The sequence below is a fragment of the Acipenser ruthenus genome, chromosome 6 (genome assembly GCF_902713425.1).
Source record: "Acipenser ruthenus chromosome 6, fAciRut3.2 maternal haplotype, whole genome shotgun sequence".
Classification (NCBI taxonomy): domain Eukaryota; kingdom Metazoa; phylum Chordata; class Actinopteri; order Acipenseriformes; family Acipenseridae; genus Acipenser; species Acipenser ruthenus.
Window position 1 is genome coordinate 21,087,828 of NC_081194.1, and position 25,777 is coordinate 21,113,604.

The 25,777-nt window shown below is 36.0% G+C and overlaps 2 protein-coding genes across 4 annotated transcripts in view; one reads left to right on the forward strand and one right to left on the reverse strand.

The window, feature by feature from the left end:
- Window positions 1-14,558, forward strand: part of LOC117411529 (cAMP-specific 3',5'-cyclic phosphodiesterase 7B-like) — a 69,932-nt gene extending 55,374 nt beyond the window's left edge. For both annotated transcript variants that reach the window (XM_059025211.1, XM_059025210.1), the window contains 10 exons: window positions 2,583-2,734; window positions 3,462-3,525; window positions 4,414-4,509; window positions 6,112-6,212; window positions 7,141-7,272; window positions 8,445-8,536; window positions 10,021-10,165; window positions 10,924-11,020; window positions 13,172-13,252; window positions 13,801-14,558. In XM_059025211.1, the coding sequence (XP_058881194.1) occupies window positions 2,583-2,734; window positions 3,462-3,525; window positions 4,414-4,509; window positions 6,112-6,212; window positions 7,141-7,272; window positions 8,445-8,536; window positions 10,021-10,165; window positions 10,924-11,020; window positions 13,172-13,252; window positions 13,801-13,994 (1,154 nt within the window). In that variant the 3' untranslated portion in view covers window positions 13,995-14,558. The remainder of the gene's footprint in view (window positions 1-2,582; window positions 2,735-3,461; window positions 3,526-4,413; window positions 4,510-6,111; window positions 6,213-7,140; window positions 7,273-8,444; window positions 8,537-10,020; window positions 10,166-10,923; window positions 11,021-13,171; window positions 13,253-13,800) is intronic.
- Window positions 14,559-16,783: 2,225 nt separating this feature from the next.
- LOC117411530 (mitochondrial fission regulator 2-like) lies at window positions 16,784-25,771 on the reverse strand. 2 transcript variants are annotated; one of them, XM_034019164.3, is made up of 8 exons: window positions 25,677-25,771; window positions 24,997-25,117; window positions 24,516-24,620; window positions 24,107-24,231; window positions 23,108-23,307; window positions 22,541-22,865; window positions 19,330-19,507; window positions 16,784-17,290 (listed from the first exon to the last, which is right to left on the reverse strand). In XM_034019164.3, the coding sequence occupies exons 2-8, from the start codon at window positions 25,066-25,068 to the stop codon at window positions 17,192-17,194; spliced, it is 1,104 nt and encodes a 367-aa protein (XP_033875055.3). In that variant the 5' UTR covers window positions 25,069-25,117; window positions 25,677-25,771; the 3' UTR covers window positions 16,784-17,191. The 2 variants fall into 2 exon arrangements, with proteins under 2 accessions (XP_033875055.3, XP_033875054.3); XM_034019163.3 differs by having other exon boundaries at window positions 23,108-23,328.
- Between the last annotated feature and the right edge of the window lie 6 nt (window positions 25,772-25,777).

The window sequence follows — 25,777 nt, forward strand, 5'->3', positions numbered from 1 at the left end:
CTACTAGTAATAATAATAATAAATAAGTTAAATGTAATGGAGCACTGTGCACTGAAATGAATCATTTGAACAGAGGTAGGTGACATCACAAATGACGTATGAATATGTCCATGGACTTAAAAAAAGTGTACCGTCCGTAGCTGTAGCTTACTACAAAGATAAGAAATAAAAGAAAATATATCTAAAAAGCTTTACCATCACTGAAAGAGACACTGTTCAAGAAAACCTCTCCACGAGTAGAAAATAGTTTATTATTTGTACGTATTAAAGAAATAATACGTATTGCTTTATTAAACATTTAACTCAAATTGTGGCAAAAAAAAAGTAGGCTAAAGAAGTTGTCTTCTGTGTGTTTCGTTTAAGAGTACAACAAACACATACAGAACATATATTATGATAATAATAGGAATAATACATATACTAATATTTGATACTGTAAATTATTAATTTTAAATTATTCAGTGTTGTGTGCAAGTGTTCGATATATGAGGTCAGTGGAGCGTCTTGAGGCATGTACTGGGTTTTTTTGTTGCAAATATCAGGATGTTTATTGTTATTTTTTTTTTTTTTTTACTATTTGCTTAATACGCGATAGCTTTCGACAAGTTCGAAACTGACTATAAAATTCGGTCCTGTGAAAGTCTTGCTTTGTGATTTATAGCTGGAATTGAGTAGATTTGGTTGTGCGATAGCAAACCACTCCCCCTTCTCAACTCACTTGTATCAACAAGTGATAGCTGCTTTTTGAAGGCGAAAAAGGCTTGTTTTGGTTCCGCGAGATTTCGCTTGGAATTTTTCTTGTGTTGTGTTACCGTGAATGCTTTCGCGTCCTCGTTCGCTAAGTGCTAACATTGATTTGGTCCGGCTCTAGTTTAGTTATAGTAGAGGTTAGGATTTAAGCCAAATAAATTAATTGTCTTTTCCACTATTTGCTCATGGTCTCAGATCAGCTCCTGGTAATCACACAGGCATAATTGTATTTCCACTAAGCAAAGGCTTACGGCATTTTCCCCTTTATGTGACAACAAGACAACTGCTGGGGAGTTACACAAAGCTTTTTACTCCAATATTTGATCATTAGCACTATAATAATAATAATAATAATAATAATAATAATAATAATAATAATAATAATCCTTAATAATCTTAGAAACCTTGAATTATTACATTTTTTTTAATTTATAGTTTTGTAAATAAAATTGGTGTCAGGTGCTCATGACACTGGAGTGTATGACTAAATTTCCCCCATAGTCCTTACACACTTAGTGGGCTGTCTCACTCGGCACCACACCAGTGACTTCATTGTAATTGTACACCATATCCTGTTGACTAGAAGCACTACAGAGTTACAATGTGGTCAAGTTATTTTAAGCTATATCTAGAAAAGAGTTGCCTTCATCAGTGTATTAAGTTTCAGTCTGTGGTAATAACTGAGTAACAACACGTTGAATATTGCATTTGACTTCTCAGCAGTGTCGCTTTGTTTGCGTTGCCAAGGCAGAGGTCAGCAACTGTTATTCCCACAGTGTTTCATTGGCATAAAAATAGTCTTAGTATTCACTTGCTGTGAAGCCCACATTGAAAGTTTAGCTCGACATAAATACCTTCATAGTGTTAATTTAGACTGCGATTGTTTCAGGGGTTCACGTCATTGTGTCCTGCAGTATTCACTCTGGTCTGGTTTAACTTACTGTGCACTTTCAGAAGAGGCATGTGGACAGCGGTAATCATTTTTCCACTGCTGTCCTCCCCCTCTAGTTCACCTTGGTCTAACGTTCTACTTACTTTTCCCATTACTGTCACCCAGAGTATTATGATACAATGTCAATTAATCTTTAAAAGCCTCAGCCAAAAAAACAGTGCCAAACTCCATTCCACATTTTCACTAGCTATAAAATGTTTGATTTTTCAGAGATGAAAAGAGCAAAATGATTGATAGTAAAGAAATCCTTTTTAGGCTACAGTTCTCTGTTTTTCAGTTTATGTCCTTAAAAACAGCTGCCATCCATTTGTTTACAATGTAAAAAAACCCCAAAAAACAAAAAAACAGGTAACTGCCAGAAACCCCCAAAACACATTAGTTTATGATACAGTGGTCAAAAGTGTCCCTGCGTAACCACTCCAGGACTGAAGGAAAATGTACTTGAAATCATTAGTAAGGCGTTGCTAGGGATTCCAGTAGGAAAAGTGAAGTATTTTGCTACTAATTGTTTTGTCCTTACTAAGTAGGTTTACCTCATCTGCCCCAGTGAACCTGATGGTTCATTAGGTGGCATATACTATCAGTAAGGCAGTGAAAAGACTGTGCCACACTTGTTGGTCATTTTCCAGTTTCAAACTAAGCATCAGACTAATATTGTCCTGTCCTTGATAATCAAGGCACTTACACAATGCACTCAGTTGTTTTTATTTATAATATTTATTTTACAAAAAAAACAGAGCTTGCTTTGTTGTTTTTTTTGTTTTGTTTTTTTTTTTTACCAAAAATAGTATTCACACAAAGACATGAAATTAATTTTGCTGGTATTTCTTTTTGGCTCACATTCTTAAGAACTGACATTCTGTTTTCACTCTCCTCACAGCAACAGCAAATTCAGGAGAAATCGGCACAAAAAAAAAAGTGAAGAGACTGTTAAGTTTCCAGAGGTATTTTCACGCGTCCAGACTGTTGCGTGGAACTGTGCCACAGACCTCTCTACACCTTTTAGACGAAGACTACCTTGGACAAGCAGGGGTAAGGGCCCTTTCTGTCTAAAATGTTTTACCAGAAGAAAATCTATTTTCAGTAAATGTAATGCAATACAGTACAATTTGCTTTTATATGTAACACGCTTCATGCAGAGCATCCCAAGGAGCTTTATAATAAAAATATGCTAATGCAAAAAATATATTTTTTTTTAATTAGATTTAAAAGACTCAACTGTGCCTGATATGGTTTGGGATGGAGTAACCAGAATGACCATTGTGTGTATAAGAGTTTCAAATGATAACTTACTGTAGGTACTGTGTTCAATATATAATACATGCTGAACTTTGGCCTCACTACACAGCACCTCCTTGTGGGAAAGGGGGCTGTAAAAACCATTGCTGATCCCAATAGGCCCGATAATTTAATAATCTACCCCATGTTCTCCGCAGTCATCTTTCACAGTACAATCATGTGCCAGAACTGGCATTAGAAAATGCACATATTAGCTTGAAGGAAACTACATATCTAAGATTCTGAGGTCTTGACCGAATTTTTTTTTTTTGGTTTTGTTTTGTTTTGTTTTGTTTTTAAAAATGCCTTTTGACTTCTAACATCATGCATGAAAAGTCGTTGTGATTCTTGGCATACCTACTTTCAAACAAGGGTCTAAATTCTACATGTTAATAAACATTTCCTGTCACTAGAACTGCAAAGCTGTTGGGGAATAAGAAATGTGTAATATCTAAATATTATTACATTTGTTTCAATACAGCACATGTTGTCGAAGGTTGGAACGTGGAATTTTGACATTTTCTTGTTTGACCGACTCACCAATGGTAAGAAAACTACAGAATTTACATTTTCATGCAGGGGAGTGTGGTGGGAAATTATAACCCTCTTGTTGTTGTTGTTATTATTATTATGGATTGGAAACTAAATGGGACAGAACAAAATGGTTTAGATGTTAATGTTGAAAAGGCTTAAATAGTATTTCCTGAAGTTGACTCCGTCTTTTATAGATATCATTAGCTATTTCTACACATTGTTTCAAGCAGATCCACTTTCTCTACAGACTTTAACACGTTGCTGAAAATGACCAATAATAATAAAATAAAGACTTGAATTTGAAATTCTCCAAAATTGTTGGACCAAAATGCTTCCAGTACCATCTACACATAAAACCAATCCTAAAACAGTTTTACTCCAAACCTTTATATAAGAAATAATATTCTCAAATTGCCAATTGCCATTGGACTTTTTAATTTATAAGTAGAAGACTAAACCCAGTAATTAAATCTCAGTAATTAGAATAAGCTATTTGGAGGCTGTGTGGTCCAGTGGTTAAAGAAAAGGGCTTGTAACTACAAGGTTTGCAGTTCAAATCCCACCTCAGCCACTGACTCATTGTGTGACCCTGAGCAAGTCACTTAATCTCCTTGTGCTCCGTCTTTCGGGTGAGACATAATTGTAAGTTACTCTACAGCTGATGCATAGTTCACACACCCTAGTCTCTGTAAGTCGCCTTGGATAAAGGCATCTGCTAAATAAACAAATAATAATATACCATGTACTGTTGTGCAGCTTTTATGCAGTCTTGGCTGGAGTTATAGTTATGTATTCTGTGGAAAGGAGCACAATATTTGCAACATAAATTAATGAAATGTAGGTCTCAAATAATATAATGATGATATGATCCCTGATGTCTTATTGCTTCTTCTTTCTAGGAAACAGCCTGGTTACTCTTTTATGCCATCTTTTTAACAGCCACGGTCTTATTCATCATTTCCAGCTCGATATGGTGAAATTGCACCGGTTTCTAGGTAAGTGCTGCATTTATTAGATCTTTATCTCTGTGAACCAGTCAATTAATGCTTTCAGAGTCAAATGTAGCTGACCGGTCAAGCCAATAAATATTAGTGTACATTTAAGCCTACAAATGCAGTTGTCGGTAAACATACTGTTTTTACAGTTATGCCACAAACACAATGTAGCAGTAAAATAAAGTTAAAAACTAAATTGAATATTGCCTTAAAGCACTATTCAGTAATATAGTGTTAAGAGTAGTGGGGTTGAAACCGACTTTAAAGTTATAAGTGTCAGGATGTTAACAATGATAAGAAAAATTACAGGTATGTTTTTTAAACAGTTGTAGCAACACGCAGGGACGTGTAACACTATGTTTTTTGGAACCCCGCTACTTACTCTTTAAGCCTTTGTTAACTTTTCAGAATATAAAGACCTGTGGTTTGAAAGAAAATATATCTGATTTTGGTGAATTTATTGTTGATTAAGGGACACGTGTTTACTGTGATAAGAATTTTATTTAATAAGAGTAAGAGATATCATGTCCTTCTGTGAGGTGATGTACATATCAAACAGAAGTGTGAAATGGCGCATGGAAATTGTAGTTTAATGATATTATTAACACCTAACATGCAAGTAATTGGTCTTTAAATGCAGCTGGCATGTGATATGAAAATATTGTTGGTTTGTCATAAACCATTTTGTTTAGCTTAGGTTTCTCATAGAATGAAATTACAAAGACCTGAATGATTATTAATACAAATTAATTGAAACCTAGAAAGGTCTTGCTTTGGATTTTGTAGGCACAATATATATATATATATATATATATATATATATATATATATATATATATATATATATATATATATATATATGATAAATACATTCTCTGTCCCTAGTGTATATCCAGTAACACAGAGCAATGCAATTATTTGAATATGCAGAGCCCAACATAAGCAAACATGCTGTCACCTCGACTGAGGTGTCCCATCTCGCCTTCCGTTTATGGATAGTTACCTTCACTTGGTGTCTTATTTTTAGAATCATTAAATACTTGAAGTAACAGATGGATGCTCTCTGTGATGTGTTATTCAATTGATACAGTGCTGTCCTTGTCTGCTTTCAGTACAACACAAAATACATACTGTATGCCTAGCAGTTAAAAAGCTTAGTCTTCAAGCTGAAATAATACAAATGGGCCCCTCTACAATGTCAAAACTGATCAAAGCTGCTAAAAACAACTCACGTGTTAGTTATATCAGCTGCAGGGAAAGTGACATCTATGTTCTTTAGACCTTCAAACTAAAAATGGACTGTTACAAGCAGAGCTTACCCATGGAAAGTTTAGCCAGTAAATAAGTGTGATTCTTTCCAATGGTGTTTGGAGAATTATATCTTTTGGGAAAGATAGGAGTGGGGTAGTTGCAAATGGCAACACATTGTAAATTAAAGGTCCTCATCAGGTTTTAACTGTGCAGTACAATTTCTATTGGCTTATGTGGCATGCGTTTTGGGAATCAAAACCTTCCAGATGGAGTTGATTTAGTCTGTCAAGCTTTAAGTTTAAGCTATGAATCCAGGGTTTAATGGACTCTTTTTCCTTTTTTTCTTAACAGTTATGGTGCAGGAGGACTACCACAACCAGAATCCTTACCACAATGCTGTCCATGCTGCTGATGTAACTCAAGCCATGCACTGCTACCTAAAGGAGCCCAAGGTAATGACCCAGCCTTCCAGCTCCCCTGCAAGTGGAGCTGAGTTTGCACATTGTAGTAGAGATTGCAGGAATCTCTCCATGCCGCCGATGTGTCTGGTCCATTGCTTAAATAGCTGACCTTCACTCTCAGAACTGACAGTGGCAATGATGCCTGCCATTAGTAGATATATGTCTGGAAGCTGCAGACTATGGGAAACAGCTCATCATGTTGCATTTCATTGCCTACACCATAAGATAAAGGCAAACAGGTGGGCTATGCCCTTCATCTCAAGGTGATCTTTTTCTCATTACCCTCTTATTCCAAGCCACTGGTATACAATGTATTATCCATGAGAAAAAGACCAGTCAGAGCATTCAGAACCAACTAGTTATAGCCTGCTACTTTGAGAGCCGAATTGGAGAATACAGCAAGCTTTAGAATGTTTTATTTTTATTGGGGGGGGGGGGGGGGGCATTCCACTCAGAATAATGAATTGCTGTGCAGAATGTTAAACATGTGATCTCACCAAAAGTCTTTCCCTTAGCTAAAAAACTGTTAGAAAGAAAATAAATGCTGCAAGTCAACAAGAAGCGCCTGTAGCAATCAGAGTTTTTTCTCTCCTTTTCTTCAAAAAACTTTTAGTAAAAAATCCATAGTCATTTGAAACCTGTTTGTTAATGCTTTTAACTGCATTGTGTCACGATTTACCTAGTCACTTAAAAAAAAAAAAAGCAGCTTACACAGTAAACAGAATTCAATTACTCAACTTAAATACAGGGAGTCTGGTTCCCAAGACCCCCTAATTTCAAATCTCTACAGATTAGTTGAGTGGAGGTCCTCAGTCATGTTGCTTGTTTTTTTGTGGGTCAGCAAACCAAGAGAGTTTGAGAACCCCTGCCCTACACTAACTAAATATTTGAATGTTTGTTCATTGTTCATCTCTTTTAGCTTGCCAGGTATCTCACCCCTCTCGATATTTTCCTGGGACTGTTGGCAGCTGCAGCTCATGATGTTGATCACCCAGGAGTCAACCAACCCTTTCTGGTCAAAACCAAACACCACCTTGCAAGCTTGTACCAGGTAAGAGCTGGTGAAGTGAAAAGCTGGCAGTGAGTGAATGCCTGACTGGAGATGTTAGCAAAGATGACAATACACAATGCATTAGAAATTGTAAGGCAAGCCCTACAATCAGATGAATAGAAGTTAATTAAATTTGGAAGTTTTGAGCGTTGTTGTAGGACAAGTAAAGAAAACTTAAAATAAATGATATAAAATAATGATGGAAACAATAAGACATTTCTAATCATATACCCCGTATTCAATATTTGGACTGCACAAGACTTCAAACAATTGGCAACTTGCCATATAGGTAGAAGGCCTGAAGGGCTGCAGCAATTCTGCTGCCTTCTGGGAATCATATTGAAAGGCCTTGTTTTTAACAAAAAAATTAAACGGTTGCAGCAGTAGCAACTATGACTGATAACGTACTCAGTAGTAACTGGTAAATAATCATCACCAAAGTTCCCCTTAGTAGTTAAGAATTAAATATTGATATTTATCTGATGTAATCTTATTTATTTTTTCCATACCTTACAATAGCCTTACTTTTAGCAAGCTGAGCCAGACTGGTGCATTTATATTTCTATCTATTTCTGTGGAATATGTATAGCTCTGGGGTACAGTGCTGAATAAATTCAGACACAGAACCAGACAATTGATGCTTCTGCCAATACTGAACTATTCTTACAGCTAAAGAAATCCAGTGCAAACATGTTGTCTATTTTATCTATTTTTTAATTTCTTCCCTGTTTAATGTCATATTATGTTTTGTATGGTTCTCTATTGTTGTTTCTGCATAGATAATTATCTGACATGCTTAAGAAGTATTCTTGCAAAAACTGCTTTTGAAAAAACTCATCAGAGATTGTGGGGAAGTGAAGTAGGGAAGCTTATTAGCTTTGCACAGTTTCCAGTGGACAAGAACTGCCTATGGGCTTCAGTGTACAGTCTTAATTGCTCCCCCGCCTAATTTTCTGACAACATGCCTTAGGGTATATTTTACTATAATATACTTTAGGGTATATTATAGTAAAATCCAGGCTTTCAAAAGTGAAAGGCATTATTTCCCACCACACCACACACATTTTTAACATAAGCCAAAAAGCCAAAACAATTTGCTGTCTGTCGCAAGTACATAAATATTGAAGATTGCCTTCATGCTTGCATAATTAGCTGATGTGTTTGCCTTTCAGAATGTGTCCGTATTGGAAAACCATCACTGGAGGTCGACAGTGGGCATGCTCCGCGAGTCAGGGCTCCTGTCCCACCTGCCTGTGGAAATGACGTGAGTGCTGTTCATGAGAATCTCTTTGACACCTTCTCTAGCAGAAAATCAATGATCATACTTTAATATTTCATAAAGAGCCGACAGTCAAAAAAAGGTGCTTCAGTTTTTTAAGCTATTGACAAGGCTCTGGGAGCAGAGCCAGCTCCACACTTCTGTACTGATTGGCCGCTGTTCAGGGCCAAGCAAAGTAAACATAACACAGTCTGAACACATGGCAGCATTGATTTCTCTAGAACCGCAGCTCTCATTATAGTGTTGTTAAATGTTTTATTGAGTTTGCATCTGTTGCTGGTAGTACATTGGATTTGTTTTGCCTGTATTATAGTATTTTGCCATTCAGAGTTAATCATTTCTGACAACATTGCTGGTGCCAGGGTTTTCATTCATGTTGAGAGTCACTCCTTAGTTTATTTTTGTTTTGTGATGATTTTTAGCGCTCATAAAAAAATCCCCAGAGACTGAAGTCCTCTCTATTTATCCACAGAGCAGGGATAGCACAAACAGTGTCAAAGTAAGCTTTCCAGCATTGAACTAGGAGTATGCTTCACCACCCTCTTAGGGGGTGAGAGACCAGTTCGGTCTCCATGCTCATCCAATCCTTGTCCTCTCTCTTTGATGATGTGGACTTCTGCACACTGAGAGTTTAGTTAAGACCAACAAACTTGTTTGATGTGACCTAAGCCAGATTCAAACGCAGGTCTCCAGAGGTGAAGGGAGAGTTTATCCATCTGTGTGGTTTTGAAACATTTTCCCCACTGAGTTGGGAATTACAGATTGTTTTCCTTTCCTTGCCATTCTGTTCAGTATGATACGTGGAGGTAAAATCATGTTTATTCACAACTGAACCTCAGTAAATCTCAGAATTATTCCCCTGAATATACAGTGAGATGCAGCCACTTTGCTGAAAAATGTCTCTCTAATAGGCCAGGCCAATGGTTCAAAGTTTGCTCAAAGATGTCACTCAATGAACTGCACACAGTATATGGTTTTAGTGACTAACTATAAATTTTGGAGGTAGAAAAAAAAGGAGGTTGTTGAAATGCCTCTAGTGTGGCACATCACAGCCCAGCTTGAATAATCTGAACACCATAATATTGGGGATTTTGCATCATTCTGTTTTATTCTATAAAATCATTTGTATAGTTTCAGTGAGATTGTGATCACTAACACTGTGATCCATATTTGCTCATTTCTACAGCAGCCTCTTGCCTCTATTAGACATTAAAGGGTCTACATTTTTTAATGGTAAAACATTGACAGATCTAAATAGCACTGTCCTTTAAACTTTAAAACATAATTATAAAAAATGAGTTATTTCATTGTCAATTCTGTGAAAAATAGGAATCAGGCACCAAAGTGGCTGGCACGTGTTTGTAATAGTAAGCTGTGAAAAGTGGCACTGTTAAATATGCTGAATATGAAGATCATTAAAGGCAGTGTTTAGCAGGATCCCTATTAATTCAAATCTTGTTTCACCACAGGCAAGAAATTGAACAACAGTTGGGTTCCTTAATTCTGGCAACAGACATTAGCCGGCAGAATGAATTTCTTGGGAGTTTTAAAATTCATCTGGACAACGATGCTCTGAGTTTGGAAGATGCAGAACACAGGCACTTCATACTGCAGGTTTGTGATGTTTTTATGACATATTAATATATTGCATAAATAACGATATATATATAGAGAGAGAGAGAGAGAGAGAGAGAGAGAGAGAGAGACACACACACACACACTGCTGTGCCTTCTGCCAGTTCTGTTGTCAATTCAATGCTTGTCTTCTTGTGTGTGTGTGTGTAATATATATATATATATATATATATATATATATATATATATATATATATATATATATATATATATATATAAACGTTTAATATATATATATATAAATGTTTGAAAATCATTTTTGTGGTTTCGACTCAATGGGTCATACAATATTGGTTGTTCTGCCAATTGCTATTAATTAGGAGGTGGACAGGGCATTAAATGTTAAAGGTTTTATATGGCACTCTTCAAACATGAGAATCCTAAAGTGCCAGATACAGCTGAGACTTAACAGTGATAACTTCAGTTGGCCTTGTAGAAAAAGCTGTGTTAACATCTGTGACTCAGGCTCCCATATATGGTATACAGTATCTAGAGTGAGGGTTAAATGAGAAGGGACACACTAACTGCAAGTTATGTACACAGACAGCTGTAACTATACTCAGGTTCCAAGATGTACAGTGTGTGAAGAAACCCTTAGGCCAAGCAGTGTTTTTTTTCAGTACTATTCAATCCTTGACATATTGGGCCCCATTAATTGACATTAATATACCTTGCCTATAATCTTACTGGTTGTTCTCTTTACCTAAAACTGTCTACAAACCTCATGTGATTTCCAGATTGCTCTGAAGTGCGCTGACATCTGCAACCCTTGCCGGGTGTGGGAGATGAGCAAGCAGTGGAGTGAGAGAGTCTGCGAGGAGTTCTACAGGCAAGGTCAGTAGCCTAGCTGCGAACAAGGCCCCCACTTTCCTTCAGAATGGACCTCCCTCCAGTAAAGTGTTCCTTACCAGAACAGGAACGCTCAGTCTAACCAGAGAGGTAGCGCTCCTCCTCTGGCTGGGTGTGCTTTGTCTACCCCTTCCCTTCTCTGGTCTCGAAATGCCAATTAAACCGGGTGTCACTGCTCTGGCTTTCCGTTTCTCGTAGAGGGTAATGAGGTGCAAGGACAGGAAAAAGTCTGACAAACAGGAAGACCACATTTGTTTCAAATGGTGCAGGCTGGTCACACACCACACTATTATGGGTGTTTCTAGCCTGACCTGGAACACAGGGCCAATGCTTTCCAAGCAAGAGTTAAGCAGAGATTAGTAATACTGTTAGCTTAGTATAAGCGTTAAAAACACATTTCCTACTATTTAAATATAATAAGGAATCCTAAACTTTTCAATTTATTCACAATATCTCCAGTAGCATTTAGAAAAATCTACAATAAAAAAGCTTATTCAATTTTGGGAACATATTTTGCCTTCTGACTAATGTGGACAGAATGGCTTGGTGGTGACATCAGACCAGGAAGACACAGGCACAAGTACTGGAGGATTGAGACGCAAATGTGCTCATATTTCTTTAATAATAAAAATCCCGACTCAGAGGTTCCTGCCTCTTTTATGCAGCTCGATTACTTGTCAATCATTCAATCGGGTTCAGGCACATTCTACGCATTAATTGATTTGGCAGGGGAGGCAGTTAACCCTTCCCTGCCAACCTAAAACAGTGCAAATAAAAGACATTTAAATCATAATACAACAAAATACAAATAAACACAGGGGCGGGGTGTACCCGGTCACACTAACTATAATTTATTCTTTCTTAAAATAATTGTGCAGCAATAATTTTATTGTGTTAGCTACAGTAACTTGTAGAAAAGCACATTCTGTAGTACTTATGCTATTTTACATAACAGAAACTGTACTTCATGTACTGCTACATAAGGATTGTTTTTTGTATTGCAGCAACACTTCAAGAACACTTGTTCTTGAAGTGTTGGACTACCTAGCTCACCCTGTGTGGGTGTCCTAAAGCTTATTTATTTACCATAATTGTCTTGGTTTACACCTTTTTAAGTTCTTAAAATGTAGGTATTTTAAAGAGATGTTAGATTGGCAATGAAAACACTTTTTATTTTGGATACATCTTGCAGCAGTAGCAATATGCTAGATATAAACTGGTATTTATCTAATACTAGAACTTCTAGTGCCACTCCTTTTCCCAGAATTTTCCATTTTGTATGTGCAGATTTGCCAGAGCCACAAGGTCCTCAAATCAGCATCTGAGAACAGCAGACACATTTTCTTCTTAGTACTTCCTTTTCTTAGCAAAGGATTATCACCTGCTGTCAAGGCTCCTCGCAGTATGTTTGTTTCAAGGGAGACTAAACAGATATCTGTATAACAAGGGCAATGCCATTAATAATCTCTACAAGTACGTGCTTTTTCCTATGTTTTATCTTTGTATCTGTTGTTGCTGCTTGAGTGCCATACTTTCAGCGTGATGCTAGATCTGAAGTGCTTTGAGCTTTGTTAAATATTTAATGTAAGCTGCAGCATTCATATTGAGATGCATGAATTACCATTGTGTTGCAAGTAGGGACAACAGTTAGTAAAAATGCATTAATACCTGGTTTTTGCAGTTATATTTCAAATTGTCAAAATCCCCAAGGTTTCAAGTTACTATTACACATATACATACCATTCAAATGTTATTATAATGCAATGTATATATAGTATAGTATTATTTGGAAATGCAATCTAGTTGCCTGTATTTACCTTATGAATGCTAGTGATCTGGCACCTTTCAGAGCAATACCTTAATAATCAGCAATACTACATTTTTTATAATGTATAATTAAAATAAAAAATAATAAATAATTAACTGTATGGTCATCTTAATGTGACACCCATCTGATACAAACCTGCTGTGATACAGCTTTCTGAAATGTATCTTTATCAGATGGAAATGACATCAGATGGAAGTTAAGCCGTACAATTATATCATATACATGTAATATCATAAAATAATATAGCATTTTCTAGTCTTTTTCAAGATTTTTTTTGTACAAATACATCCATTTACTTTCTCGTTCAGGTGACCTAGAGAGAAAGTTTGAACTTGAAATCAGCCCTTTGTGTAATCAGCACATGGATACCATTCCTGCCATACAAATAGGTAAGCTGATTTATTCTTATTTTTATTTAACTCTATTTCCCTAATGTTTTTTTTACATCCTGGCTGTAGCATAGAGAGACAACCCAGTCAAGCACCTTTCAGTCTGCAGGCAGCTGTAACTGATTTTGCTTCATTAAAAAAAGGGCTTCTGCTGCAGTTTCTCTTACTAGTTGTCTTCAGTACTGCCTCAGTAGTGTCCACAAAAAAGTGCTATGCTAAGTGAATCATTTAATAAAAACACACTTTTAAATAATACATCTGAATTAAAAGTAAATTCATAACATCAGGAAAAAAGGCTGCTTATGCATTTGTTTTTCAATCAAATATAGTAGTGGCAGCAATTACACATAAAATACTAAGTAATGCTTAATGTATAATAAAATATAGATTATGTTCAAAGGAACAAAATCATCCAACTTAAATATGCTTAAATGACAACTCTGGTCAACGTTAGTAGGCCAACAGTTTTTTGTACACCAGCTGCATGTAACCAATGGCCTGAATATAGGGTCATCATTATAATATTTACATTTTTTTTCTTGCTTTAGGCTTTATGACATACCTAGTGGAACCTCTCTTTGATGAATGGAGGCGATTCACAGACAACACGCCCCTCACAGAGGCCATGATGAAGCACCTCAGGAAGAACAAAGCCAGGTGGAGGGCACTGCATCACAATCAGCACCACAGGGGTGATGATGGCTCTGGCCAGCGCAGCGAAGTGGTTGAAGCAGGACCGTAATCTTGTAACAGGCATCACTCAATTAGGATGTTGCTGTTTGAACTCTTCATGGGAGGCGTTGGTGTTGAGATCTATCAAAATGTTACAGGGTGCTCTTTTAAGTGTTACCAATGGCAGAGAAGAGAAACAGAAAGACTGAGGAAGAAACAACCAAATCCTCTGCTCTCTCCCCCCCCCCCATCTTGCATTCATTTTGGATTTGGTGGTCTCACTTCCTCTGAAACGTAATCAATCAACCAAGTTTGTTTTCCAATGTGACTCCAATGGAAGAATACCATGGGTGAAGGAGGATAAGAGGCAACACAAGTAAAAAACTGACAAATCTTGCTGTAAAACATGGCTGAAGTGAACATTCAAACAGCAGCTGGGCTGCACACAAAATAAAACCAGTATACAAACTCAAATAAGGTATTTTACACATTTTTGTAGTTTGCACCAGCCACTGGTTGAGCTTTCATACTTTGGACAAGTTTCCTTTTTACACAAGTTTAAATAGTTGTTGTTGCCTCATTTTGTATAAGCAAAATATGGTATGCTTTCTATTAAAAGAGAATCTACTGAAAAGTCTATTTTTTAATCATTGAAGGGTATAACCAACAAAGCGCCATGTCTGCATTTCGGCTTTTTATATATCTTTATGTATACTGTTATTGGTTACCGTTGTATATTTTTGTAAATAATTAAGCTGCTGATTCACACGCCAAATTACTGTATAAGATTGGTACCTGTATAAAATAATGTGGCATTTATTTGTGTCACTGTTTAAAGAATACTGTTACTTTTAATACAAACAGTATTTGTAAATATTTTATAAAAAATCATAATACATTGTTGTGTGCGTAGTTAAGCCTTAACATTATAATTTTCCACTTTAGTACAAAACTACTTTTGTGATTAATTAAAACAGCATTTTTATAACTTTTTTTTTTTTAATTACATTTGTTTATGAAATCTAGGGCATTTCTGGAAGTTCACGATTCCTAAACATTCCATTATGTCTTACACAGTGCTCATTTTTGCAATGCATTACCTTACACACAACACTGATAGGTTATTAGGTTTGAAACATATCGGTTTTAAATTCTTGGGAAGTTTCATTATTAGATGTTTCTTATTAAGCTTGTGGCAATACAGCAGCTCATTTAAGTTTTGTCAACATTAATCCAACCCATATGGACCGCTGTTCTCTTCTCATTAATCATTGTCTGTGCAAGTATGCCTAAAATTCCATCTTTATAGATGTATTTTTTTTTCTACTCCTAGCAATGCACAAAAACACTGGTAACACTTTTTTTAAAAAAATCATACAATAAACCCTATTAGAACTTTATGTATTTTTAAATAAACAAACAGAAAAGTGACTGTTACCTCACTATTGTTATAGTCGTGCATATGAACAGAAATACGTATAAGACACATTTTTTACCTTTGCAATGAACATCCTATCATCCTCCACTTATTAAGCAGTCATTTAAATCATTGCCAGGTTTTTTTTGGTACATGTAAATCCAATTTGCCACAGATGACCATACAGTATTTGAAATCCAAAGTAAGCCTGCTTATTTAAAAAAAAAAAAAAAAAATCTGTTTACCTATTTTGTGATCACTGTGACAAGGAGAAACTGGCTTTTTAAATTTTTAAACATTAAAATGTCACTTTTTTCATAATTTTTGTTTGTTAAATTGTTAAAAGAATATTTCATGCTACTTGTGAAAAAAAAAAAAAAGTTTACTTTATTATCCTAACATTGTAAATTGATTTGCAGAAACGGATGTTTGATAATTTTGAGTAGTTTTGGTTATGGCAGTGATAATGCAAGGAGTTGATGAAACTGTTGTCAAAAGACATGCAAATACAATTCACATGGCTTTCTCCAATGACATTTGTTTTACACACACCTCACATTTTGTATTCAATGTCTGAAATAAAATATATTGCCCTTTTATAATTGACTGTTAAATTGTGAAAATGTAAACCAGATGTAGAAAATTACTTGTTCCATTTAAGTAGCCTAGATGTTTAATTTACAGGATTAGTTGTGTCAGATTACATAAAACGAGTTGAAATGACTGCTTTGGAAGCACACTGGATCTAAAACAGGCACTTATGCCTATAGATTTTATCCCCTTCCAATAAATCTTGGCCAGTATCAGCCGAAGAAGGAACATGGTTAATTTTTACAATAACAAAACTTACAGAAGGGAGCTTGTCATATGTGATCCAAAGCAATCGTAGTCATCTAGAAACGTTAACATATACAAAAGGGCATAAAACGCTTTTTTTTTATTTTATTTTTTTTATGGAACAAGCAGACAAAGATGTAGATAATATGTTATTTTTAAAAAACAAAAAACAAACACCCCTTGCTAAAAAAAAAAAAAAAAAAAATACACACCACCAGCCAAATCTTGCATTTTGCCAGGTCTTTAATAATTTCCAAGTCAAGTTGTAATGTAGGGTCCCTGCTAATTATTTCTCTAACAGGTTTTACTATTTGCTTTACTATCTGACATTTTGGATGGGGTTGAACTCAGGCATGAATAATTTTATGTTACACTTTATAAACAAGCACATATACGGATATGCATTTTTCTAACTTTTTTCTTTTTTAAATAACTCATGCTTCAAATTCTAAGAATGTTATAGATAAATATTGCTGTGATTGCTACTCAGTGATGCCAAGAACTACTTATTAAAAACAAAAAATGTAACCTCATACATGATGTTGTAAGTATTGATACTGTTGTATTACAAATAAATAAAAAAAAAAAGAAATAACAAACATCACTTGATTTCTACCCAATTTATCATCAACAACTACGGATCAAAAATACAAATTTCAAATACTTATAAAAGATGGAGATAGAAACATTGATAGAGGACGTATTCGAAATAAAAATATGTGGTTGAACAATTACACCACTTATATAAAATACAAAAGAAAACACTGAATTTCAAACATAACTTATGTATAATGACAGTAAACAAAATTGCAGAATCCAAAACACACAATAAAAGAATTGGAAAAAACCAGAAGACCAACTTGAAGGAAATGCATGCATTTTAAAGCATGTGAAAATGTTTTACATTAAAAGAGCAAGAAGCACAAACAAGCTTTAAAAAGAACATACATAAGCATTATTTGTTTCAGCCACCAGTGTTCCGACTGCTCATAATCAAAATATCCATGCAGCATTCAACAATATGCCCCAACTCTCACTGTAGGACTTGTACGCTTTTTATCTGTTCTTAAAGGAATATGCTTCCCAGATACCTTCAACACACAAGGTTCAATCTGAAAGAGAAAAGCAGCAGGTGAAAATCAAACATTTAATAAAGGTTTCAATAAAAAAAAAAAAAGTTTTTCCTTGTTTATTAAATCAACTCACAGGGACTGGAAGAGAACATCCGATTCTTCAATCGCTCAGCCTTGGATTTCTGGTTTCAGCTAAACAGTTACCATGACAACCAATATCTCCAACTCAGCCCAGTAGCTGGAAACTTCACGTTACACTTGTATGCAGTACAGTGGTTAGTGGGTACTAGTGTTGCACAAACCAATAATTTGATTATTCAGATTGAGCTCTCCACGAAAATGAGGTGAGGGTCATTGGTGTTGATTAGAATAACATACCATTCCCAGTGAAACAAGTTAAGAAACAGCTGCTTAGATTTGTGGTTATTGATGCTTTTCTTGGACTCTGTGGAGAACAGTAATCCACACAAATCCAAGCAGCTGTTTCTTCTCTTGTAATGGTAAATTAGTCAAACCATACCAATGACTCACCTGTGGAGAGCTTGATCTGAGTAATCTGTTTGTGCAGAACAAGTACATTAAACTTCAAAATTTCCAACTAAGGCTGGGACCAAATCAAAACTTTGACAACCCGCTAATCGCACTTAACAAAACTGTATTTAATAGCGTTTTCTCTTTTTTTGTAAGTACCTTATTTCTTCAGCTCATAAAAAGAAAACTATTAAATACAGTTTTGTTAAGTGCAATTAGCGGGTTGTCAAAGTTTTGATTTTGTAGAGACCAATTCTTTCTCCATTTGGGGACTGCACATCAACTACTACTACTTATTGTCAGAAACACCAACAAGAAGTCCTAAGTTTGTATAGTTTTTTTTTTTTATAAAATGTTTACTTCACTAAATACAGACTAAACATTTTATAACGGGCCTTATAGATGCATAGTAGTACAGAAGTACCTTTCAGCTAAACAGAATATTCAGCTATCTGACATTCTTTACAGAGAATGTTACATATAAATAGAATTGGTACACAATATTTTTTGCAGGAAATAATTATACAGCTAAGTGACTTGCAGCTGTGTTCTGTATTTGAAAGCCACCATTAATACCCCCATAAAGATATCTGATATTTACAGTATGAACACACAAAAGCTATTTCAACTTGTTCTAACCAAAATTCTTTTGAAGACAATTATTTTCTATCTAAAACTACCCAACTGTACCATAATGTTATTTAATAAGTAAGGGGTCCTTTTGACCTATGGTATATGAATAAAACAATCAGGATTATGTTGAAAAATATATTGCTGTGACACAGATAACACAGGATAAACCATGCACAGCTATGCATTTCTTGAAAACATTTTGAATTTAATGCATCTACATTTAAAGTGTTCTATAAAGTACAGTATCTAGTATGACTTGTGTTAAGTATTACTAACATTTAAATGATACATTTAATTTAACTGTTCCACATGTCTTTCCCACTCTACATGGTGAGCACGATTAAAGCAAAACTTATTTTATTATACACGCCTAACCACCTGCAAAAGTTTCCTATTGCATCTGACTACTTTTAACTTGCTGTGTGCTTATGTGATTCTGAGGAACCTCTATGTGATTTTAAATACAGTAACACTATGTTTTGTTTTGTATCTTAGGGCATTTAGTGGAGTAGTGGTTAGGGCTCTGGACTCTTGACTGGAGGGTCGTGGGTTCAATCCCAGGTGGGGGGGACACTGCTGCTGTACTCTTGAGCAAGGTACTTTACCTAAATTGCTCCAGTAAAAACCCCACTGTATAACTGGGTAATTGTATGTAAAATTAATGTGATATCTTGTAACAATTGTAAGTCGCCCTGGATAAGGGCATTGGCTAAGAAATAAATAATATGTTAGAGAAAAAGTTACATTACCAAAACATTCAGGGTTTTTTAAACTCTTTTCTTACCCACATCCTCACTGATACAGGATGATTTCTTAAGTGTGCTAGCACCATCTAGGCAGCTTACAGTGGCACTGCAATACAATGGAAGTGTAAGCTAACATGTGAAAGCAATTTTAGTTAATGATACACATACCCTATGAGTCTCTGGACTTCCAAAAGGTGAAGTCTCAAATGATCGGTTTTCTTTGTCAAAAGAATCTTCCTTATGTCTATGTGCAAATTTCCGCTTCAAAGCATCAGCAATTAGTGCTGCAGGGTCTGAAAGAGATACCCGCTTTTTATCTTTCATAACTGGTGTGCCTCCCGGCGATCTGCAAATCATCAAGAAAATATCTTAAGGCGTGGAACAAAGTGATTTACAAAAGGTAATCACACATTATCAGATGAGGAAAGCAAAAGCAAATAGTGTTTCTAAAAGACAGCATATGCCCTGAAATCACTTTTTTTTTTTTTTTTAATAAAAAAATTATTATAGGATTAACAAACTCATTATTTTAAACTACTTTAACATTTTATACAAGAGCCATTTTATAAATTTAACACATAATTTGATGTTTGCATGTGGGCCCAGGGCCAAATATTGATCACAATGCACCTCAACATGAATGACACTTTCCTCAGTCAAACTTACTGGTTTGTGACTCCCATCACATTTGTTCTGCATGGTACAATTCAGAGTGGTGTGTATATGTTCATGGCAAAAGTCTGAATATTGTTTACTGGTAAATGTCAACATTAAAATAAACATGATAACACTTTACTTCTGACATTTACCGGTAAATCTCAAGAATAACCAAGTGCCTTTGGCTAATGACCGAATGTCTTTCTAATCACTTTTGTGCATTGCCAACATGACAGGAAAATTGTTTCTAAGCAGTCTCTTTCTGGTGGGCAAGGGTTCAAACGATGTATGTGCTATAAAAAGTGTTCCAAGAAAAAATGCTATTGTAAGGCTTCAGGTGTCCTGTATAACTCCAAGTGCCTCAAGTCTACAATAATGCAATAAGTAAATATATCTATTCACTGCCTGTCTTTGTGGTGTTTTGTGTCATAACCAAAGTGTGATTTTCTGTTGAAAAAAATTAAAGTCCAAAATGATCTAATTTGCATTTAACAGATTATTATTTTTCATCAAACTACTATGTATTTGGAGTACAATGTCCTTCAACACCATTGTGAATTGTTTTATAAACAAATTTACCAGAATGTTTGTTGTTCTACATTAGTGGATCACAATATTGTTTAGTACCATGTTGAACTACTTTAAATTGCTCAATTGTGCATTACTGTAAGCTCATCAATTTTTATTTTGTTAATGGAGAATGTGTATGCAGCAATGAATATATTATTCGACATTGATTATTTTGTTAATTGACCCTTTATATGCAGAAATACATATTGTAGCATGCACAGGGGAAGGCAGCAGCAGGGCTGGTAGGTGACGTAATCACACACAAAGACATAAGCCCGATATACGCTCCTTGCAAGGGAGCTGGCTCTTTTGTACAACGGTATCAGCGCTATGCTTTAGAGCGAGAGGTCCCGGGTTCGCGCCCACCCTCCGTCTGTGTGTGTGGATTGCCTCGCCCTATGTGATGCGCCTGCCTGCGGGAACCGAGATCGCTACTTTAGTGTCAGAAGTGGGTGCAGGTACCCGGGCACGCACTCGTCGGACTGTAGCCTGGTTAGCAAGTCCGGGGCGGACTTGAGGCTGGCAGGGGAGAGTGTAGCGTGCACGAGGGTAGGCAGCAGCAGGGCTGGTAGGTGACGTAATCACACACAAAGACACAAGCCCGACATACGCTCCTTGCAAGGGAGCCAGCTCTTTTGTACAGCGGTATCAACGCTATGCTTTAGTGCGAGAGGTCCTGGGTTCGCGCCCGCCCTCCGCCTGTGTGTGGATTGTGCCTGCCTGCGTTAACCGAGATCGTTACAATATATTGTTCAACATCAATGTTTTTTGTTAATGGAAAATGTATATGCAGGAATAAATAAATTCTTCGATGATATACCTGCACTTACCAATAAGCTTCGGTAAATAAGATTAACCTGTAAATGTCTGAAAAGCAATCTATTTCTTCAGAATTTCAGACATTTACCATTATATATTTGGTAAATGCTGACATTTACCGGTAAAAAAGTTAAGATTGACGAGATTCTGACTTCTACTGTAACATATATGCTATAGGGCTTCTGATTTTCGGTTTTAAACGATAAAAAAAAACAATAAAATAACCTCACCCCCCCGATACAAAAAAAAAAATGAAATCGGTGTATAACACCAGAGACAGTGGAAATGGTAAATCAATTCATGTTGACCACGCTTTTCCCATTAAAAAATAAAACCTACTACAAAAAAAAAAAAAAAGCTCCCCAGTGCAGCTGGGCAATAACCCTCCTTCCTAACTTGTACATTCAGCACTCATATATACGACAGTCAATGGAAGCCTACTTATTTTAAAACATAACTATTTCCGTATTTTTGACATTGTACTTTTTTGTGTTTTTGTCTTTCACTGCTGTTAGTCACCAAACTCGTGCACTAACAAATTTCAATGAAAGAATCAATGTCACCCTGTACTGTTCCTCAAACCCAAGTCATATTTTTTTCTTTCTGTACGAAATGTGTGTGTGTGTGTGTGTGTGTGTGTGTGTGTGTAGGTCAGGGGTTGTTTGGGTGGGAGAGGGCAGGTTACAACGTGCTCACCTACATACATGTCAAATCAGATGAAATAATCAGATATGCGTCACACTTGTTTAACCGTGACTTAAGTCAAATTTTTATAAGGTCGGATATGCGAGTGCTGACTCTATCTATCATTGATTCGTTCTGAATACTTTAAACCCACCCCAACTACTGAGTGACAGCACATTCCTACATTTCTACTGGAGACCGCTTGCAAGATTTCAATTAGGAAAGGAGGCTTGTTCGCGGGACTTAAAACTGTATTACAGTTAAGATACGGCGGATTTAAAACAAAATTGCAAATTGTGGCGAAATGTAAAAAATGCCTACACACAAAAACCCCAGAAGAATGTGTCCGTGACCATAAGGATTTTGTTGTGGAAGACAGTAAAGGAAAGAAGGTACAACTGAAGTGTGCGAGTACTGTCGAGTTAATACTATTTTGAAAAGTAAAACAATTTCATACAGTATATATAAAAAGCGAAAGCCCCCCCCCCAAAAAAAGATTTACATTAAAATTAGTAAAAACAGAAGCCCTACACATTTAACATTAGTGTTGCAGCTTGCGCCGTGATCAATATTTGGCCCACAGACTTACTGAACGTTGTTTTTTAGTTTGAAAGTGTTTCACATTAAGAATGTTCTTTTCTCTAAATACCTCTCCACTGCTCGCAGCCGAACCTTGTTCATTTCCTTTAAAACGTCCAACATACTGGGGACTGGGGAGTCAGGAACAGAAACATTATCCCTGTTGCACTGCCCAGACGTGTTTGTAGCACGCCGCTGTCTGACCAAGTCAATAGCCGAGACTTGAGCTGTTATACAACTGGGTGGTGGCAAAGGAGTGGACGGAGGGGGAGGGGGAGGGGGAGGGGGAGGGGGTGGTGGAGCAGGCGTAGAGCTAGGAGTGGATGTTAACATTGGAAGAAGAGACATCCCAGGGGTACCAGGAGGCTGCATGAATCCTGACTGGGACAAAGAACCTGAAAAACAGGACGAATTGCAGATCATCCAAAAAAAAAAAAAAAAAAAAAAAAGTAGGTTGTACATATGAGCAAGGAGTGATACTATTCAACAAGGGAGAGATCCAGCATCAAAAAAACATATGCTGTATCAACATTTTTTTTTTTTTTTTAAAAACAGGTTGGAATCTACCTAGCATTTACTCAAATTCAACAAAAAACAAGTGCAAAAAAACAGTTATTTGGATTGGCTGTATTCTTACCTTGGTCCTGCGTTGTAACAATCATGGCAATCTGTGCACGTAACCGTGACAACTCATCCTCCAGGGCTGTGATTTTCTTTAAGGCACATGTGTTTGTAGTTTGTGAGTTTCCTTTTTTTTCTACCATTCTTTTCATTGACTGAGACAGCATGGAGATATGTTCAGGAGGTACTGGGATGCAATTAGTTCTTCGTTCACCTCTACAAGGATGAATTACATTTCTTTAAAAGGGAATAAAACCAAATAAATGTGCTGAAGACACTTAAGAATATAAGAAAGGTTACAAATGAGAGGAGGCCATTTGGCCCATCTTGCTTGTTTGGTTGTTAGTATCTTACTGATCCCAGAATCTCATCAAGCAGCTTCTTGAAGGATCCCAGGGTGTCAGCTTCAACAACATTACTGGGGAGTTGGATCCAGACTCTCAATTCTCTGTGTAAAAAAGTGCCTCCTATTTTCTGTTTTGAATGCCCCTTTATCTAATGTCCTTGTTTATTTTTTCAGGTCAAAAAAGTCCCCTGGGTCAACATTGTAAGTACCTTTTACAATTTTGAATGTTTGAATCAGATCGCTGCGTAGTCTTTGTTCAAGACTGAATATATTCAATTCTTTTAGCATTTTAGTATGCATATGACATGCCTTTTAAACCAGGAATAATTCTGGTCGCTCTTCTTTTAGAGCAGCAGTATCCTTTTTGTAGTTTTTTGTAGTTGACCAGTACAGAACTGAACACAATATTCTAGACTTGAAATTGGGAACGCTACCTAACCAATGCACGTGTTGTAGTTCAAAGTTACGCCAGTTGTTGATGTATTTCAAATATTTAAAGATCCTGAATGAACATTAAAAAATAAATACATTGTGACTGTAGCAATAGATAATTCTGCCCACAAAAAATATTGCGACAGCAGCACTTCCTAAAATTGTGTAAAACTAAACGTTTCAGCCATGCAGCAATACTTCTGTGTATAATAGAACTGCACATTATTCTACTATTACCTTAACGAGGCGCAGGTTTCATCCTTACTATCAGCGACCCACAGTACATCTGCGAAAGAAGGAACAAAAGGACGGGAGACTGGCGTGCTCTCTGTGCTGTGCTGTGCATGTAAATCTGGGATTTTCTGAAAAACAAAATTTTCATTTTACAGTCTGAAATGTTCTCATCCAAACAGCAAACAACCTTGGCTCTTTAAAAAAACACAATAAAGTAATTTTTTGGTTAATTTTGTTTCTCCAGTTTTACAGATTTCAGTTCAATGTGTTGCAGCACCTACTACTGTGATTCTCATTTTTGCATCAGAAAGGTCATCCACTGGATTCCTGTAGCATACAAATAGTTAATTCATAAAGGTAGGTTAATATAAAATAGAAATAGTCTGATACAGCTATGACACAGGCTACACACCTGGAAGCGGACTCTTGGGCAGGGACTTAAAGGAAGATTTGTACCAATCATGCGAATAATGCTGCGGTACTGGCCACAGAGTTGATTTGCCCATACTGGAACTAGCTGTAAAAAACAAAAAAAAAAGTCACTACAATTAGACAGAGCAACAAAAAAGCCACTGTACCATTAATACATTTGTCAATGGCAATCAAAATTATAGACTGAATAATTACACTCCAAGTCATTTGACAAAACCTAATTCAGTTGCTAAATTAAAGAAATACAGTACATAGTCAATTTCAACTCATGCTACACCAAAACTAGAAATAACTTTCTATGGTTTTGAAAAGTCATTATTCTTTCCCATTAAATCACTTCTGTATAATTTTCAAATACATTTGACAAGTCTATAAGATGCTGCAAAGCAACACCCAAATAAAACAAAGTATTTAACAAGATGTACCTAAAATGTTTAAGGGCGAAAGAGAACAAATCTTACCAGATCAGCTGGTACTCCAAAATATTCCAATAAATGTCTTAAAAGATCTAGCAGATCCAGATACAGAGACATTTAACACAATGGCATTCAGACAAGGTAAAAAGTCTGGTCTTTTCACTCCCTGGCTCCATAAAGACAAGACAGAGCAGAAAGTTAGAAAATTCTTTAGAGCATGAAATCTGACAGCTTTAAAAAATAACTCAAGGGTACAGTACATACACTTAAAGAACACAAAACTTCACTATCTCACCCTGCATTGGTTAAACTGAGCAGAATAAACAATAAATAATAATAATACAGTAGTTTGAAGTGATAATGCAATACTACAGACTAGTTTATTGTACATGCCAGTACAAACTTACTGACGATAGAAACATAACCTGTCAACTTAAACCCATGAAAAAATAGTTACAGAGAAACCGAAAAAAATCACATAAGTAAAACACGGAAGGATCTGTTTCTGCACAAAAGTGGTGTATATTTTTCCAATGTGCTGCTATCAGTACTGTTCGGTGAGTGTCGGTGTTATTTACAGCGTACACTTCTGCAAAATAGTAACTTATGGTAGGACAATATTTTTCAGTTTTAATTTAAATATCATGTTCTCATTTATTTACATACTGTAATAATGTTTAAAGTAATCTGTATGTATTAAAAATAAGGATTCCAGCCACACTCACCTCTCTGCTCGAGCTTCCAGTATAAAGTCAGACTTAAATAACGCCGCCTCAATAATCATTGTCCTGATTGGATACTGTAACTTCATAAGGACAAATTGACC

Coding starts and splice junctions, on each gene's coding strand:
- LOC117411530 (XM_034019163.3), bottom strand. CDS start 25,068: ATGTCTCTGTATCTGGATCTGCTAGATCTTTTAAGACATTTATTGGAA. Junction 24,621..24,996: donor TTGGAGTACCAGCTGATCTG/GTAAGATTTGTT, acceptor TGTTTTTTACAG/CTAGTTCCAGTATGGGCAAA. Junction 24,232..24,515: donor GCCCAAGAGTCCGCTTCCAG/GTGTGTAGCCTG, acceptor TTTGTTTTTCAG/AAAATCCCAGATTTACATGC.